The 19,997-nt window shown below is 39.1% G+C and overlaps 1 protein-coding gene across 1 annotated transcript in view; it reads left to right on the top strand.

The window, feature by feature from the left end:
- PLPP4 (phospholipid phosphatase 4) overlaps positions 1–18,351 on the top strand; it is a 118,595-nt gene extending 100,244 nt beyond the window's left edge. Inside the window, exons 6-7 of the mRNA XM_080401024.1 lie at positions 10,008–10,178; positions 15,357–18,351. Of these exons, the coding sequence (XP_080257150.1) occupies positions 10,008–10,178; positions 15,357–15,556 (371 nt within the window). The 3' untranslated portion in view covers positions 15,557–18,351. The remainder of the gene's footprint in view (positions 1–10,007; positions 10,179–15,356) is intronic.
- The last annotated feature ends 1,646 nt before the right edge of the window (positions 18,352–19,997 follow it).

Below are 19,997 nucleotides of genomic sequence, written 5' to 3'. Positions count from 1 at the left end.
TCCTCCTCTTTTTCACGAAATAATTGAAATTAGTCAGTTGTAAAAATGAAAATATTTTTACAATTTAAAAGGCATTAATTTGTTTGAAAAATTAAAAATATTTATGTGCCTCAGAGTGAAGAAATTACTGAATTTTGATAGAATTGTTTGCTATCCTATGATAATTTATATAAAATATTACCACAGTACATGTAATTATAGTTGGGTATCTAAATTTGAACTGTTAATTATCTTTAGCTAGCAATTTCATGGAGGATAATCATATTTCCTTCAGTTGAAAGTGAACATTTTAAGTAACAGATGAGCTATAAGCCACAGGTTTTTGGCAGTAATTGCTGCTGCTCCCCTATTTTCAAGATAAATCTCTTAATTAACAGTTGTATGGCAGTGTCTCCCTCAAATATTTCATCCTGTTAAAGAAGAATCCAGGGGAATAAGGAATGGATTTCTTAGATATTGAAGGAAGAAAAATACAATCTCCTGTGGGGTTTATTGACTTTTTAATTCAAACTGTAAATATACTCAGGAATGGTTGTGTTTAATGCTTTTACCTCTTCTCTGACATATTTACCTCTCGGTACTCAATAACAAAGGCTGCTTGAATTCATGAGGGACTTGTGAGATGAACTCTTTAAAGTTTAGTTTTCAGGCTCTAATAATAAATCAACTCTTGCTAGTCTGTTAGAGGTTCGGATTATGTATAGGCGTCAAGCACACCTCCAGAAGATTGTTTTTTTTCTGAATTTATAAAAAACGTGGGGGTTTATTACATGATATTTCAATGTAAAGCAGTAGTTCCTCATTGGTATTTATCCTGCCTAGCAAACATGTTCTATGCATCGTCTTTTACACTGTAGCATTTAACACAATAAGAATTATTTGTTATGTTAGTAAATGGTAAAATATTTTCTCCTTTTCTCTGTTTGATTAAAGAGATTAATCCCAGTTCTAGGGTGTACTCCAAAAGGACAGATAGCAACTTTATTTTTGCTCTCTTCAGAGGATCTAGACTGCATTGGAAACGAAGCTACCCACTTTCCAGTCCTGATTCTCTCAAGACAGTTAAAGTTTCTCTCGAGGGAGTTATTTACAAGTTTGGAGTGTGCATGAAATTCAGTATAATATAATGCGCAGCCACTTTCCTTTTGATGTTCTCACTTTGCTACATAAAGTGTGACTGAAGAAGGCTTCAGATTGCTTGCCCTTTTTTTTTTTTTTCCGCTCAAACCCTTCTTCTTTACATGACCCCCCCAATGATAAGTTCCTCTTGCGAATGGTGGATGGATCAGGCTTCATTGCTTTGCACTTTGCAGTGTAGCAGGAATAAATAACATTTTCCTATTCCTGCTGGGTCTCACAGCATGAAAAGGGAAGTAGAGATCTTCTATATAACCCTACTGCTCTGGATGTACATAATCTTGGGGTTTCCTTTGTTTCTTTTTGAAATATTTTGGGGGATTATTTGCAGGCAGTACTAACGCTAGTAGAATCCAGCAAACTCCTTGACACTGCCTACCATGCGGCATTGTGTGTTTGACAGAATCATTCTGATCCTCCATCAGATGATTGGAAAAAGTTTCTTTCCATCAAGGTTGTCTTCAACATGTCTTTTAACTGCATTTTACATGCTCATCTGTATGCTTCTGCAATTCACTTCAAACAAATTTTAAATCAAATGTGCATCCCTGAAAGATTGATACAAATACTTAGCATGGGGAATAGAAGGACATGGAGTTGAGCAGGATGTGATCCGTTATCAAGGATACTACTGATGACATATGTATAGCAAAGCAGGAAATAAGAAGTTGCCCAGGTCCAATGTGTGGGACTTGGTATATTCCAACATTGAACTGGAAAGAAAAAATTGCGCTAGACAGGGATTATTTGTAGCTAGGTATCTCATAAATCCCCATATGGCAATGAAATGAAAAGCTGATGATCTAAAACTTGTGGTTATATAGTGTATTGATGCTGAGATCTAGCAGAAAGAGAAATTAATTCTCTGGTTATTGATAATTGACAGGGTAGTAGCTGTTTAATTAGTTCTGACCTGTTTGAATTAACCTGCCAACTCTTATCTTTTTTTTTTTTTTTTTTTTTTTTTTTTTCCTCTCTAGAAACTAGACGTATGGTATCAGGACTTTATTGCATAAAGGGATGCACATCAAATCTAACAAAAAATAATTCAGTCAACACTTGGTGTTCCTGATACCTGTAAGGAGGAGAGTATATTAGCCAGGGACCACACTAGAGCAGCACCATCATGGGTGTGTTCAAGGACCAGTTGCATCCTGATGTCATTCTGTCCTAGGTTTAAATCTGATATGAGTTCATTAGGTGGACCTAATTCACCAAGTGTAATTGAGAAGCGTGATGATTTTGGCAGTGTGTAAAGAGTAAAAAACACACCAGGCAGAGAAAAGCCGTCTTTCTGCTCTGACACAGTTGTGTGAGCAGGGCTGAGTTTACAAGACAGCCTCTTGTAGCTTGCGTTAATGCTCAGGCTGCTTGGATTTGTGCGTGAATGTTGACCCCTTCTCAAAGTGACTCCAGGATCTGAGCCCTTTTAGGCTTGTCTTTATTGTGATCTCAGAGAAAGGCGGTGTGTGTGTTCAAGGTTTCTGTCAGCAGAAATGGCAAAGCAGGCTATGAAGAGGTTCACTTTTAAGACTTTTTGTAAATGGCGTCATTAGCTGAACAAATCAGAACTTAGTTCTTATGTTTTGGTAGCAATGAGATGCACGCTGAGACCACTTTAGATATTTCAAGTGTAATGAGGTATCTTGAAGGGTGCATGAAAATAAAATACGTCAGGAAAAAACAAAAGAAGTTCAGGAGAATTCACTGTGACGGTCCTGCAAAAAAAACCCCTAATGAATAATGCTCTAATTACTTGCGTTTCAGATAATACAGGTCTATTTTTATTCTAACATGTCTCTGTCTCCAATATCTCCTTGTTTCCCAAGTCCGTGCATACATTTGTGATTTTGTGGTGTACTTTTCAGGTTGCTTCTGCTGAACTGTTCCTCTTTTTGAAAAGAAATTAATAAAGTTAAGCCAAAGGGAAGGTGATTGACTATCCCACTTGAAAAAAAAAAAAAAAAAGCCTGTGATAATAAGCTCTAAACGTTCTCTGGGAATTGTACTTCTATAAAATGTTCTTTGAATTGAATTTCAGCATTAAAATTTATGCAACCATTTGGTATCATACTTTTTCCTTCAGGAAAGATAAATATTTCAGTCTTTGAACAGTGTGAAACTGAAAACGTTCACCATAGCCTTAGCTAAAATTGCAGTAGGCTGCTGTGCAATTCCAGTGATGAATAGTATGTGTTTGCATTTGGAAAATATACAGTAATCACTGCAAGCATAAAGCATTACAGACAAAGAGATGGATCATTTTCTCTGATTGTTACATAGGCTGTCTGAGTGGTTGTTTTGCAGTTTCATAATTTGTTGCCACTTAAATAAGTTGAGAATTTTTTCTTCAGCTCAAAAACTGCTTAGTGTAAAGAAGACATGGATTGTGTGCTTAGCAAAGCATCCGTTAAAGCTTGAGAAGCTGAAGGTCCTCATGGGGTAGTTTAATTTCCAGAAAACACCCACAAAAGCAATTACATTTTTAATGAATAATTTACTTGGGGTGCTTTAGATCAGATTCTTGTTCATGGTTTCTCACATTAGGCATTTCAACGTGGTAAGTGGTTTGGTCCATACAGTTAGGTTTTTTAATTCACCTAGATCCCCTGGCTAGAGAAAACTGGATGTCAGGATGGAGTCTGCAGCGTCTCCAGATGCTACCATCTGCCTTATTTCTTCTGTAATTTTTTTTTTTTTTAAAGAAGGTGATAGAAACAAACTGAAAGATTGAGTCTTATGTAGTTTTATTTATTCCAATAATGATAATGCCTGGGAGGATGCTGGTTTTTGACATGCTTCAAGTGCCACTATGGTACAGTTTTAAAATGTGCTTTCCAGTAGCAGTTCCAGATACATACACACAACAAGTTGAAAGGCACTCTCTTAAGTTGGTAATTCCTAAACCACTAGGATATAAAGGTCAACAACACTTTTTTGTCTTCACACAGAAGTCTACAGCTATCTAGTTAGTTCTGAAACCCTACGCAATTGGGGTTTTTTTGGCTCTTCCATTTTTTTACCCCCTACTGGTTGCTCATTCATCAGAACTGCAAGGCTTGGACCGGGTACCTTTACAGAGTGCCGTTATCCCCTGCAGGTTTTTCCATGGTGGCAAGGTTCTGCACCCTTTGATGCAACTGCAGGATGAGGAGTTAGTATATAGACTCTGTGTGCTGCCAGGTTTTCATTTTTTTCTGTTAAGTATTTTGCTCGGGTCGTTGCTGTAACAGTAAATAAACATACTCAGATACCCCCTTTTGCTCCTACCTCAGTAGGTGCTTGTAACAGAGTGCATCAATTCTGCCTGTACTTGATTGTTGCAAGTGGGAGCAGCAGTTCTTGTAGGAAAACTGTTGGAGAGCCTTTAGTGATTTTTTGCCTACATAGCAGTGTTCATATTTCTCTTTCTACTGTAAGCGTTGTACTGAATCTGATCCTCAGATGAAGGTGGCCCATGATGATGGTGGTTTACCATTTTATCATGGTTTTGTCAGAACTTCACCAGGTGGCTGGTGTTACAAGTCCTCTTGCATCCAAGATAATTCTGCTCCTCTGTCTTCAGAGTATTTCTCTGAAAATTATACTTTATTGAAACTCATTCTGGTGCTAAGTGGATCATACTTACTGGTGTGATATGTAGAAGGTCAGATGAAAAGGTCAGCTGGTCCCTTCTGGCTGCCAGCTGTGAACTTTTGAAGACTCCTTATTCAGCAAGCAAAGCAGGCAGCGTTATCTGCAGGGAACAAACCCAGCACAGCACACTTTGTGAACTGGACCGACCTAGAGTGGTGGCTTCAAGTTGATTGATCCAATGTGTAACTGGTATTCAAAGGTCTCATTCCGAGAGTGGGAACAGGGGATTCATTTTGATGGGCAGACAAAGACAGTGTGCTTGCTCTCTACTGCCCTGCAGGCTTGGGCCGTATGACAGAACTTGCAGTACAGTCTCTGAATGGTTTATACCCGTGTTGCAAACAGAATCAGACACCCGTGACTGGTAGGTCTACAGAACCAGGAGGCTTACGTTACAGAAAAGTGAAACAGCTAGAACAGGCATAAAAAAGGGAACGGAAATAATTTTAATTTTTCACAATCTGACGTTTATTTATGACTAGATACCATGACTATCTAGGTACTGTTAATATTATCTGGAGAGTGGGTATGCATTATTAAAGATTCTTTGTAGATTATGGTTTGAAATAAAGCCATACAAATAAAGCAACATGCATTATGAATCTCAGCTGCCTTCAGAATCTGTTCAGAAAGGTATAAAGATTTGCAAATCCAGGATTTTTACTGGTGTTTAAATAACCTTGTTGGCCCTAAACCAGTTACCTGGTGCTATCAGTAGAACAGGAAATGGAGTAAACAATAACAGGACAAATCGAGTGCCGCTTAAGGTGTTTTCCTCTAATTTCAAGTATTTTATCCCATTGAAGTTAGCTCATAGCACCTATTCCTGTAAGACTTAAATTTTCCCTTTTCAGACCAAAATTCCCTTCATCTGTCTTCATTTCTTAAGAAACCATCGCTGCCTGATTTAAAGGGAACAGCTCAGTAACAGCTTTCAGAGGCAGAGGGAGAACCGTGAGGCAGCACAAGCCTTGAGCTAGGGCACAGACCCTGGCGCTCCAGGAGCCAGGTTTCATCCTTGACTGAGCAAATCCCTTCTGCTCTCTGCACTTCACCTTGCCTCCTTTGCCTTCCTATCTTTAGTTGCTAAGCTTCGTGGGACGGTGTCCTCTCTGTGTGTTTCCATAGCGCTTAGAACAATGATAACCTTGTCTCAGCTGCGATCTTGCAGAGATGCTACAAAGCAAATATTCCATTTTCAGTCTTTCAACGCATTTGCAAACTCTACAGCGTTTTCTCAAGCCCTGACAGAACATGCGGCTTGTCTCGGGAGAGGTTATCCTGAGTTCAGCAACTGGTAGTTTCAGGGCTTTGATTTGAGTTAGGTACAGCAATAGTTTAAAATATCTGATTGCTTTATACTGTGTGATTCATTCCTTTCTCCTCTTCCAACACTTAAAATCAATTTTTTGTCTGAAATTTACAAAAAAAAAAAAAAAAAAGTGTCTGAAATTTACATCAACCTCTATCTTGAGTTAACACTGTTTTAAACTAAATCAGACTGCTTGTCTTATTTTCATTTCTTTCAACATCTCTGAAGAGGTCTGCTTGGTGTTGTATGTTGTTCTTGCCTTTATATAAACAGAGCTTGAATTTCTAATGATCTAGGAAGAAACCACCTTCGCAGAAGTATTTGTGTAGATAAGGAGCATTGCTTTGCTGATTCTTTGGAATCTTTCTTACGCAGAATGCTAATTTTTATTATAACATTAGGCAGTATGTAATATGTTAGGGCATGTGATGTGTGCATGTGTGTGTTTCCGTTTTCTTTGTGATAAATTGAGGTACCGACTCTAGCTGTTGCAGAAAAAAATGCTCAGGTATATTTTACTGATCGACCAATTCTTCAGTGTAAGTATTGCCTATAGGCCCAGGATTCCTGAAGAGTCAATTGTTTTCCTTAATGTTATTGACCGGCATCATTTTCAAAATACAGCCATCAGGCAGAGTTGCCTGCATGGAGTGCACAACAATCGAGTTGTCTTGAAATATATAGTTACCTTTATAATGGGTACTCCCACATCCCGGAGTGTTTCGCTCTTAATTCCACGTTCTTTTCTGCTGACTCTGCACACACTGGGACTATGGGGCCAAGCAGCTCTTTCTGGATGTGCACGCTGCAGGGTGAGGGAAGTCAGTCTTACAATATTGCAGTGTAAAGCTGCTCTGCAGAACACTAGTTTCATAGCCACAAGCTAGAGCATTGTTATATTACTTTTCCATCTTAGATTAGGCGTAAGTTCCCCTGGAGGAGTGTTTGTGAGTCTCTTTTCTACCTGAACTTTAGCTTAGAGGAACACATCAACCATCTAAGGCAAAATCTGCCTTTACGTCTGGTGCAAGTGTAGATCCTGCTGAACTTCCCTATTCATTCATAAGCACCTCCTTCTGGAAATGTGGCAGATCCTGAAAAAAACCAAATTCTGGGGCAATAATTTTTAAGAAAATATCACAAGTTTTGCTCTAAAGCCCATTTAGCTCAATCTGCTGCTGCTGTCCAACACACTGACAAGTGCTAGCAAAATTGCCTGGCAAATGCTAGTAATCCTGCGTAGGAGTCTGTGGAGCTGAACACCTACTCTATAGTTTGGGCAGTATTTCTTTAAGCCCTTTAAATTGCTAGGCGGTGTAGATTGCCTGAAAATGAAGCCACAAAGCACTTGATGCTTCTGCCTGGAAATACTGTCTTCAGATTCCAGTTCTCCTTCTTCTAAAGATCTAAAAAAATAATAAACTGAGATAGAAAATGGAAATATGAAAATAAAACTAATTTTTCAGAGGAAGTATTTGGACGTATTCATTCCAGGATTGCACTTGATATTGAATATCAAAGACAGAGTTTTACTCACTCCATTTACTCAACTGGAAGATGGAACAACGCAGAGTAGCCCTGTCCTTGCAGTCTCAGGTAAGTTTAGACGTGTTTCTAGTTTCAAAGGTCTGCAGAATGGACAACCCCTATGTCTGCTCATGCAGATGCAAATGTGTGTTGTTAATCATCAAAAAAACCCTATAAAGAGCTGCAGATCTTTGGTGCAGATGCCACCAAAATTATTTAGTGCCACAGGGAGAGCACAAAAGAGAGCAGTGTTGTCTTGTCATATTCCAGTGGCTAATCTAACAAATGTGAGAGGCACAAGACTGGAAAGAAGAAGAAACTTTTATTTGTTTTAGGTGTGTCAGCCTACCCTGGGTTCTAAGAGTTGGAGAGGATATTTGCAAAGGGAGGGCTTATTCCAGTTTTCTGAGCTATGTTGTCTCATAGATTTATGTCTTCCGTGGGGGCTGTAGCCTGGTGCTCTGACTGTGCATCTCACAGCCTGTTTCTGTGTACGACATGCTGCTCTTTGGAAAATACAGTCATTTCAAGAATACCGTGATGTAGAAATGTCAGAAGAAATTATTTTTTGTCTGATAGATAGTCTGAAAGTTAAAGCAAGTTTATATGACTCTCAAAGGTCTGTACACAAGAAGGTAACCCAGTCTGCAAGAAATCTTCTATTTATTCAGGATTGTTCATTGTATTTTAAGGTTTGCCTCCCACTGTCTTCTGACAAGTACAGAATCAGCACTGGTTGAAAAAGCATCTAGGAAACAATATCTGTGGTACAGTGGTTTGATGGCTAATCAGCATTCTGTCTTGCTCTGCCACAGCCAGTCTGAAGAAGTGATTTATCTGTGTGTTTGAAGATGAAATGCAAATCTTCAGTAATTGCATTCAAACAGCTGTGTAGTATAAACTTGCAAAACCACATCATTGTACTGTCAGCTAAAATTGACCATCCCATAGATTTATCAGCAGAACACAAATAATTACTTTATCACATCTAGCACTGGAGAACATGAGGAGAAGGGTGTTTGAAAAGCCCTAGCAGGAGATTTGAAAAAAGATGCCTGTCCGACTCAGCACTGATGGCGATTTTACCATTAAGTTCACTCATATCAGAACAGAATTATGTATTATGAATGGACCTATGACCTCTTATAGAGGTGCTTAGATATCAAAAACATGAAAAGTATAAAGGTAGTCAGAAAAAGGATTTCAAATGCTTGGATAAATATAATTTTGCTATCTGTGGTTTATGTGCTTATGTTCTATTTTGATCTCTGCAGTCAGCAGCAAATTCGAGTATGCTATCTGTGGAGAAAATAGATGTCTTTCACAGAGGCACATGTTCAGCCACAGCACTAACTTTCCTACAGCCAAAACTAAAAATTAAACATTTTTTACAAAAATTAAAAATGCATATAAAAATAAAGAAATCCATCCAGTGTCTCTCTGGAAGGTGAACAGCTGCAAGAGCAAAGAAGTTCATTATAGAAACTTGGAGCCTGAGCTCTGTCATCACTGCCAGTTGTGCATGTTCTTTAGAAATAGGATAATGGAACCTAAAAATCTCATTTAAGTGTAATTCAGTGGCAGTCCAAAGTGAATCCTTTTCTGCTTTGAACCTCAGCTTTTTAGAATAGCTCTAAAATCAGGAAAGATGTGCTAAAGGTTAAGCATGAAAGGACTTTTGTGACTCAAGTTAAAAATTTGCCTAAATGTTTAATGTGCAAATAAAATCGGGGATTCTTTCCACAGCTGATGTCTCCCCCAGAGGAAAAAGGTAAATTGCTAAAGGGAAAAAAATAAATTGTTGTTGGATAGATGAATGTCTAGAGGTACCACTGTATTTGCAGACATGTCAGATGATGTGAAAGCTGAGTATCTATGAGAAGGAAGTTCCTTTGCTTCGCAGTGTTCGCTTGCCTGATTCCTTGCATTGCACATAGGTAACACTGCTGCTGTGGAAAACATACGTACGTCATGGATCTTGTGGGACACTATCTTTTCCCATTCAGCCCCAAAGAACAGTGGGTTTTTTTAAGTTTGTAAGCATGATTTCTGTAATAAAAAACCAAACCAAACCAAAACAGCCCCCTCACAAAAAAACCAAAAAATAAACCCAACCCAAACCAAGAAAACTCTCTACCTAGGCTATTTGCTACATCCCTTTTAAAATACTCGGTTATAACAGCATTGTTATATGGTTACATGGGAATCGCTGTTTAAATTGTGAAACTCCCTTGATTTTTTTTCAGATGGGTCTTCTCAACTTACCTTAGCTCCTAGTATCACCCTAGAAAGTCCAAGACTTTTCTGCAGTAGAAGGATCCTGCTGTCACATCCTAAAGGATCTTAAGGGATAGTGTTAACGACAAAATACTGTAATTATGTGTTTTTCTTTCAGTTGCATTTTCAGGCCTTGGCTTTACCACGTTCTACTTAGCTGGAAAGTTACACTGCTTCACGGAAAACGGCCGGGGGAAGAGCTGGAGGCTTTGTGCAGCAATTCTCCCACTCTACTGTGCCATGATGATCGCCCTGTCACGTATGTGTGATTACAAACATCACTGGCAAGGTGAGTTACAGTGATACTTTTTTCTAAGGTTTTGGGGTTTTTTTTAATAGCCTTGTATTGCTTTGATTCTATTTTTTTTTTTGGGGGGGTGATTAAATCACAGGAATTAAAAAACAATAGTATGCTATAGATTTTCCTTGCTCCTGGATCGATGTTGAGGGTTTCAACGTCTGAAAATACTTCAGGGGCCCTTTATTGCTCTATATTTTTATATAGACAATGTACATTATCATATTTATATACAAATCTAAGTTTGTGGGGTTTTTTTACATCTTTTTTTTACAAATGTACACCAGTGCCATAGCTCTCCTGGATGGATCCGGCTGTAGGCTGGATCTGGCCCTCAGGGTAGCTCTCTCATGTGGCTTAGTCCTTCCCACTGCTTTTCTGGGTGTCTGCTATGTACCTGTTGGGTACATGAGTGACTACTCATATGTGGTTGCATGTGCATTAGACTAGACTGAAACATCTGTGTGTAGCTACTCACTGCAAACATGCAGTCAGCCGTTTGTCTACATTCTGGTCATTTGATGCACGATTCTATGGTTCTATGATGTAATACACTGTTTTTCATGCAAATCATACTACCTTGGGCATGGGGTGGGTTTATGGCCCCTCCTTGAGAAGTGTAGAAACATTGCATACCAAGTTACATAGCACAGGCTGTAACAGATTCTGCCCACACTGAAAACCTTGCTGCAAAATTCGATGTTTTCTGTTTTCTTAATTTTTTTTGGCCAAGGTTGTAATTGCTCCCAAGGTGCCCGTTCCACACTTTCCAAAGTCAGGAAAGGAAGAAAAATACTTAATCTTCTTGTTACATCCTATTAACAATTATTTTCCATAGTTTTGGACTGCAGATGTATCCAGGCTGATGTTTTGTTACACTGACTAGGTGTTAGCATGATAGATTCAGTATGAATAGTTATTAAATTGTAACTGCAATTAAATGCTGAATGTATTTGGTATGGATGAATAGGTCATTGGAGCAGCGTGCAATGTATTTTTTGATCATAAATTACATCCACAAAGCTAAAGAAACATGCCACACAATCTTAAATCTTATCTTTGCGAGGGAATGACAGTTATTGACAAGATGGAAGATGGTTTTAAAGACTTAACAGCAGTATTTGATATGTGGGTGAGTTGTATAAAATGTCTGTTCGTGGATGAACCTGCATCCTTAAAAATGACATCGAATGAACAACAGGGGATATTCTTAAGTGAAGCATCAGCAGTCTGAAGGGTGCTTAATCCTACTCTCTTTTTCATTTATTTCTTATTGTCTTTGGTGGAAACTCTGGATATTCATATTATGTGAGCATTCTCATGTAAATGAGGCATTGTTATAATACAATTTAACTAGAGCAGATACCTTTCAGCAGGTTTCTGAGTGAGGTTGAATTAACTAGCACTGACCTCACAGCTTCAGGGCTATGCCTCAGCATCCCCTCCTCTCTCCCAGTAGGCACTTCTGGCGTGCAGCGCCAGTCAGACCAGCTGCATCTCTCACAGGAAAACTGTTGTCTCAGAGTCCTTTAACATTTGGATGTGAGATGTAACTGATGTAGGAGGCTATGCTGTTCATGAACTATGCACTTACATGACAAAGTTAGAATTCTGTGACTTCATTCTGTTACACTAGAGTTATATCATGCCTTACCCTCCCACACCGAGTCTTTCAGACACGGACCTGGTGGACAGTCCGGTCGGTTGCCCACATGGCTTCCCTCCCGTGTCCACAGCCCAACTCACTACTGCCCAGCAGCGTCCACACTTCCACTGTCAGAAACCCCTCCTGGCTCTTAGTTCTTGTACCATTTCTTGACCCTCTTTTTTGCCGCCTTTGCAGGTGCCTTTCTTCAGTCATGTATCCTCCTAAGTAAACCAGCCTGTGATCGCTTTTCCCCAATTTGTCTCCGTATTCCTATCAGAAATACCAGACTTGGTACGTCTGATCCTGTTATGTAGGTCATCTTGGCTTTACGCGGTGTTGCTGGTACAGCACTGCTGGGCTGGCAAATTAGACTCTTCTCAAGGTCCCGAGTGCTCCTTTCAATGGTCTGGTTCATACTGGTTACATATTGTTTGCCTGTTTTCTAAGGCTGTGGCAGGACGGGCTGGCTGGGGGTGCGGGGTGCCTGGCAGAGCCCCCTGCCCATCGCTGTCCACCTCAGCCGGGCCGGGCAGCGGGGACATGGCGGGAGGCTCGGGGGCTGGGGTAAGGATGGGGACATCCCTCGGTTACTATTCACGAGCAAAACAAACTCTACTTGGAGAAATTAGTTTGATTTATTACCAATCAAAATCAGGGGGATGCTGGGGCATCGCTGCTGCGTGGCCAGGGGGCCCTCCTGCCCACTCCTGCCCGTGGGGCTGTGTCCCCTGCACCACCGCATGCCCCTCTCCGGCTGCAGCTTCTGTCATTCAGCAACTTGTTCCCCTTCTTATGTTATCACGTGTTATGGTGGCTTTGTGATAAAATCTAAACTGTGCTGCTGGGAATGAACAAGGACCATCAATATAACGTCCAAGACTTAACATACTGTAAGTGAAATATGGAGTTGGAGCATCCTTACATTAAAAAGCCATCAAGGAGGCTCAGAATGTTAGTGTTATGAGTACTTTATGATCTCCCTTTACTTTGGCTGGAGAACGTAATATTCGAGATCTTCGTGTCAGCATTGGTGAATATTAGGATATTTTATTATATCCTGGTATATATATCATAGTTGTGAATGTATTCACTGCTTTTAAGTCCCTAGATCTCTATATAGGCTTATAACTCTGAAAACGTTAATATGCTCTTGAAAGAAATGAAAATTCTGTATGAAAAAAGTAAAGGTAAATACCGAGACTGAACGAATACTATTTTTCCTTTATTGGCAAAGGAAAAAAAGAGAAAAAGAAAAAGAAAAAAAAAATGGAAGCTGTGGCTACCATGATACCATGAGCTCAAACAAAACACAGAATGTTATCTTCAAAAACAGGAGTCAAAATAGCTGCCTGTGTGTTTGCTCATTACCCCCAGTCAAGGTCAGTAAGCTACAAATCTTTGGCATAAATCATGTAGAGAATTTATGTTGACGTGGTGCTCAAACTGAGGCCCAGAATTACATCATTTGCATGTAAGTATTTTGAAAGAACTTATCTAAGCAAGTTTTCAGCAAGTCTTGAAATACCAGGGAACTCATAGAGTACTGTCAGAAATCTGGTGGTTTTCCATGATTAAAAATAGTAATCCCAGGCTTGACCTCATTGTTAAGCAAAATAAAAAAGCAGCTGGAACAGTATTCAGGCAACCACAGTTAAAGGAGGGTAATCTGAGAATTGCAATCAACAAATTGATTGCTTATAGAAAAGGAATCTCACGGTAACTAAATTTTTCACAAGTTGATCGATGCTGTAGTAGTAAACTATAGTGAAATTTCTTGCCCATGGTGCCTTTTATACCATGACAATTTAATAGGGATAGTCTGAATGGTACAAAATCAATCAGCTTCCAGTATGGGAAAAACAGCCTTGTCTGCTTGCAAATACTATGTCCACACAATCACCTTTTAAAATCTTACTTGAGTCTCTATTACATTTGTTTGCGATAGATTTCTTATGTCCTTTTGCATGTCGAAAGAGAATATAGGATTAGAAGGGATCTCCTAGGTCATTCAGTCTAGTCCTCTTCCTCAACAGACAACTGTGACTTATAATCACATTTCATAAATTTATCCATCTCAATTTTAATTTTTTTAGGTTTTCTTGCCCTAGCTAGTCCTGTCAAAAGGCTCTATTTATTACCTACTGAAAACCAAACCACATGCCCTTTGTTCTAATATATACTAGACTGACAAATGAGGACATTTAATGTGTATTTAAGCATTTTAGACAAAAATAATTTGTATTGATTTACCCTTCTTTGTCATTGAATTCAGTGATTCACCATTTTTATTATGCTGTGGTTGCTTTGTAGCTGAAAGTGAAATATGGAAACACAGGTATACGCAGATGATACGGTGGTTAGTAAGTCTTGTTATAATAAAACGTGGTGTCAAGTCATATTCTAGCCAGTGCCTTTTGCCTCACTTCATTATGGTTTGTGTTCAGATCTGAGGCTTTCAAAGTCAGTGTGGATTTTCAGTGAAATTTTGCTCTGGTTGCTTGAAAATGAAACACAAGATCAGGCACTCGAGTGTATATTAGTAAGAGGCAGGGAGAACCTGGCAACAGAACGAATCCTCTTACCCTTCAGGCACTTGGCGGTTCCCATGGAAAGCTTAAAATTGCCTCTGTGTGAAAGCTGCAAATATCTCATACAATGGCCTTATTTTATCTCCTTCTGTTTTCTGATAGAGTATGGGATAGCAAAGAGCATCTGAGAAAGATATTCAGAAGGTGGTAAATCAGTTACCAGGCATGTTTAGTCTTTGACCTTTCCAGGTGCTTAGGAAGAATTCACCCTGCTTGAAATTGCTCTTGACACCTGGCTTGGTCAGGGGCCTTTCAGGACCTGCAAGTGAAACGGATTGTCCTAGCTGCAGTGGCCCACTTCCTGAAGGAAGGTCATTTCCCATCTTACATCCTACCTGCTCCCTGTCTGCACTGGAGAATGCCTTCTGGGACGCGAAACCGTCAAGAGCAGATCCAGCACTTTAGCTGCCGGTTTTCCTGGGGGTGCTTGGGCAGAGGCGAGGATCAGGCTGCAGTCAGTGCACTAGTGCCAGCTGTACCTGTCAGCAGGAGAGCTCTGGATGCTGTAAATGGCATAGTGCACCTCTGTTGTTCATAATGGAAAACTTGGGGGTGGTCACTGTAAATCATGGCAAACGGGAGGCAGATACGTGGTTGCCTACCCACAGGCATTGGTCAACAGTGATCTGGGACATCATGAATGTTCAATGCCCCATGGAGACTGTTCTGTTCCCCTTGTTCATGTCCTGAAAGGTAGCCAACCATCTGCATTTTGGGTACTCAAAATGTTGGTGATGTCCCCAACAAAATACTGATTTTATATGTCCTACATGACTGTGATATTCGGTTCCCAATTCTTTATGGAAATTTAAAGTTTACATTTTCTGGGTTAAACTCTTCCAAATGAAATAAATGGTTTTAATTTACAGTTATCACTACTGGCTGACCTTTCTGTGGTAACATGCTTCTGCTTTTCTTGCTCTTCTTACCTAGATGCTTTCGTTGGAGGGATCATTGGCCTCATTTTTGCTTATATTTGCTACAGACAACACTACCCTCCTTTGGGTAACACAGCTTGTCACAAATCTTACGTCAGCCTGCTAGATCAGAACTCTGTGAAGAAAGAAGAGAGACCTACAGCAGACAATGCAACTGGCCTGCCTCTAGAGGGAATAACTGAAGGTCCTGTATGACTTCAAGAAACGTGCAGAATGAACTTTTAGCCTTCTCACATTTGCTCCAAACTGGTCTCTTAACACAGTGTTTCTTACTGTACCTTTTTTTCTTTTGTTTCTTTGCTTTTTATAAAGAGAAATCAAATATTTTATTTTCATCATACTTTTAAATTTTTCGTTCATATTGACTTGCTGAATTATCTGTTTTTAGTCTACTGCAAACAGATAGGCTACTTGAGGGAAGGGGAATGAGCATTAACAAAAACAATCCCACGTAAAAAATAATTATGAGAGTAATTTTAAGAAGACGTGGTTGAGGATATATAGTAGATCTGGAAACAGATTTTCTAAAGTACTCAGAATCACCTAGAAAGTTCTGGTCATCTTCAGCACTCATTGATTTTGATGAGTGGTGAGTACACACAGCACTTTTCATCAGATGTTGTGGCCAGCCATTTCTTTATATAATTTGATAAGTTAGGGTGTCATCCTTATGTTTATCTTGTTGTCTTCACATTAAAAAAATCTCCACATGCTGGTACAACTTCATATTGATTGCCAAGTTTTGACAAGGTCATTCTGAGCTACTAATGATCAAGCAGCCAAAAGGTATGAATGATTAAGTGTGTGCAAGAGCCAAGCCTCGTGCATTAGTAGTTCCACAGGGTGATTCTAACATTCAAGAAATTCCATGCTGTTAAAATTATAAAGTTTACAGTAACATACGTTCATAGGATGGGCTAGAAACTTGGTATTACATCATTAACAATTTTTTGAGAGCTCTTGCAGTAATTACCATCAAAACAAAATGAAAGAAAACCCATGATACTCAACAAGCTGAAGTCCTGAACACAAATTTTTATAAATCCTAAAACTCTGAGGACAAAGAAACACTACGTTTTCCATGAATCTCGGTGTGCCATATTCATTCTTGTGTAGTGACTCACTGCAGCATTGGTGATCTAAAGAAATGCAAAGATTTTCATTTGTGACTTCGGGCGCACAATCGTGAATGCTTGTGGTGGTCTCCAGCACTGCAACATACCCAGAGGAATGCCGGAGACAGCTTTCCAACTAGACCCATTCCCCATTTTCAGCTCATCACCTTCTTGAGTATGGTGTTTGCAAAGGTTAGCTTGGTACCTGAACTTGAAACTCACCTGAATCAAAACACTGTTGGTACGGAGAAGATTACTAAGTATATGGCTTTAGTTAATTTATTATTGGTAGGATCCTGTTTTGTTATGTATGCACTATGCAGTATTCATCACATTCCTGTGAAACGATGTAACTTTGGGTGGCAGAATGTCAGATTCCAGAACTCTTTCTTCTTAGATGTCCTGTAAAAATGCAGGCAAATGTTCCAGACCACATCTTGGCAGCTGAACATTTCTTAGCTGGAGCTGCTGGTTAATCAACAACCATTATTGCGGTGCTTTAGACTGGAGGAGACTGCTGCCATAATTATAATTTATGTGTTCCTGTTGGAATATGTATTGGCCTTGTAGGCATTTTGTGATTCAGACAGCTCAGTGTCTTTATGTAAGGCTTGTCATTCACTTTTCTCAAAGGTAAGCTTTGTAGATTTTTTGAGAAGAGCTACTTCCTGATTGGCAACACTTGAATTTTGGTAGAAGGCAAGTAAATTGGGATCCCCTTAAAAATAAATGTAATAATTGCGTGGAAGGGGACGCCACCTTACTATTATAAACTTGTATGATGTCTGGAAATAACATTAAAGAACAGAATGTAATAGGCAGGAACCTAGGAGGGTTCTGTAGCAGTTAGGCCCGATCTACTTGTAAAACTGGTACCAGCTTGCCTGTGTCAGTTACGGGTAGGTTTTTTACTGATAGTTACAGTATTCTGACCTCTAGAATAGAGACAGTTACCCAAACCTGACTGTGGTTTTGCTGGCATATATATGCTAGTTCACAAAGCTAGCGTCAGCAGAGTAAAATTATTCTGGCATTGCATTTGCACTGGATTTGACAGAACACTCCTCTAGTGTAATTGAGGTCTTATTCTAGAAACCCACACAGTTTAGTGGAGGTTTAATCTTTCTATAAAGTTTTTAAACCATCCTACAGAATTCTGTAACAGGGATATCATTTTCTATTACTTCATATGGGAGGATCAGTGAAAGCCCTAGAGTAATGGTATCACGTCTTTACGTTGTGTAGGGCTTGGCCATTAGCTTTTTCTTTCAGCAGGAACCCTAGTCTTCCAGGTTATATGCAAATGTTAAAAAAAATAATAATCCTAAATCAAAATCAGAAGTTTAATACTGATGCATAGAGCATTTTGCATGTTTTTATATAGATCTGGCTTATTCTCAAAAATAAGTGGGGCCTCCTAAAACTATGCTGTATACATTCCCAGTATTTTAATGGCTTTTGATACAAACAGGCTATCTTCTTTGGGATGGAGAAAGCTTATACATCCCTCAAATGAGTAGTGGCTGCTAAAAGATTGGAATATGAAGTGTAATGCAGCATAAATACTTACATTGCAAAAGTAATTGGTGAACTTTGCAAAGCAGTAAAGAATAACGTATTTTAATGGGAATAATTAAATTGAAAGTCGTAAAATAAACAATGTAAAAGCTTTGATTGTAATGTAATTAAAATTATGAAAGACGTAATGAAATGAAACTTACAGAGGGATCTGTAGGTGCTGTAATTACCAATGCAGAGTCAGTGTAGGGAAGGCATTTTCGTGGATCAATGTATTTTAATCTCATGCTTTCTCAATGTGAAGGAAATGTAATGTTGTAACGCACCAATAAAACAACACATGAATGTGGGTTTGTACATCTGTGTGTTATCATTTTTTTAAAGAATAAAAGTTACCAACTTAATTTCATTAATAAATCACGTGGAGCATTAAAAAAAAAAAAAAGAAAAGAAAAAAAAAAGAAAAAGCTGTAATATGACTTAATTATTGATAAACAGCAGTTCCAAAAATCATTACTGATACAACTAAAATGGGACAGCCTTTCTCCTTTAATCAAACTATGCTATCCGACTTTTATCCAGGAGAAAGTACAGTGTAAATCTGCAAGGTTGAAAATTTTGAAATATTTGACCAGCTAAACTGCAACAGGTCCGTTTCATCTGTTAAGTTCCATATCTCAAATGATACTAGGAATGGCATATTGGATAACAAATGTGGTTAGACTAGAAAAGGATAGCAAAATCTAAACAAAACCAGCAGAAATATCCTGAAACCAAGAGAAGCATGAGACTGCAAACCGGTCAGCAAAATGTCCCCACAAGGAATGTGTATCTCAGGTGATGTGTTTGGAATAGAGCTGGAGCGTTTATGCCGATTCAGTTTTGTTGCGTACAATTTAGTCTGATTTAGCCCTCTAGTCTTTCCCCATGCATACAGCAAGTTCTTTCTATTTAATGTGGAAAGAGAACCTCATCTTCCTTCTTTCATTCCATGGGAAAAAATACCATGCTATGCATGGTAGGGCAGGGGGGGAGCCTTATTTTTATGTTACGGTACTAAAATTGCATTGACTTCAGTGGAACTGCTCTGGATCACTAAGCACATCACATCCAGTAGGCGGAATAAAACTTTCACACAGTTTTTGCTCGCACTCTTACATTTTTAAGTATAATTAGCAAAATATAGCAACTAATTTGTCTACAGTTTTGTTTTCTCATAATAACATATATCCCTCCTGGGTTAGAAGACTGTTGGGTTGCTCTGACCTGACAGAATGGGAAAAGTCTTGAACACAGCAGCATCAGAATGACGGGAGTGAAAAGGTTAGACACATGTTTCTGTTGCTTTTGATGTTCAGAATGTGTTCAGAATTGCCACGATCAATAGGTAACAATGATTATAAAATTTCTGTATTGCCTGCTCACCAGTGTTACTGCTTACAGTGGTGCCGTGCCAGCTGGCACAAATACGGTACGGGTCCTGTACTGAAGGGTTATGCTATGTTTATATTAATTCACGGAAAGAGATCAGAAATTCTGCTCTTATTTACACCAGGGTAACCACTGCTGTATTTCATGGACCTACTTCACAATAATACTCTTCTTATCAAAGCAAAATTTGAGATTTTGGTCTTGTGTCACTGTAGGCTGGATCTTGCTTCTGGTAAACTCTTCTCAAACATGAAAATAAGAGCCTATAGTGCTTTTCTAGACGTACATGTTATATTGCAGTAGTCATCTTGTGCTATGTGTGCTCCAAACAAGGTAGAGTCTCAGGGTTTGTGTGCCTGAACATTTGTCCTGGGAAGGACAGTGTAGAGATTCAGTTACTATTTCAGCAGGCCAGGAAAACCTTCAGTGTCTGTCTGGATAATGAAGATGTTTAAAAGCTGAGTGATTCTCATCCATGTAATGGAGAATTTCCTCCTTGCAAGAGAAAATGCTGAACACTTGTTATTTTTCTTCAGTATTCTCAATGATCAAAGAGTCTAAGCATCCTCGCC

The sequence above is a fragment of the Falco punctatus genome (genome assembly GCF_963210335.1).
Source record: "Falco punctatus genome assembly, chromosome: 9".
Classification (NCBI taxonomy): domain Eukaryota; kingdom Metazoa; phylum Chordata; class Aves; order Falconiformes; family Falconidae; genus Falco; species Falco punctatus.
This window is presented reverse-complemented; position numbering and strand designations above follow the sequence as displayed.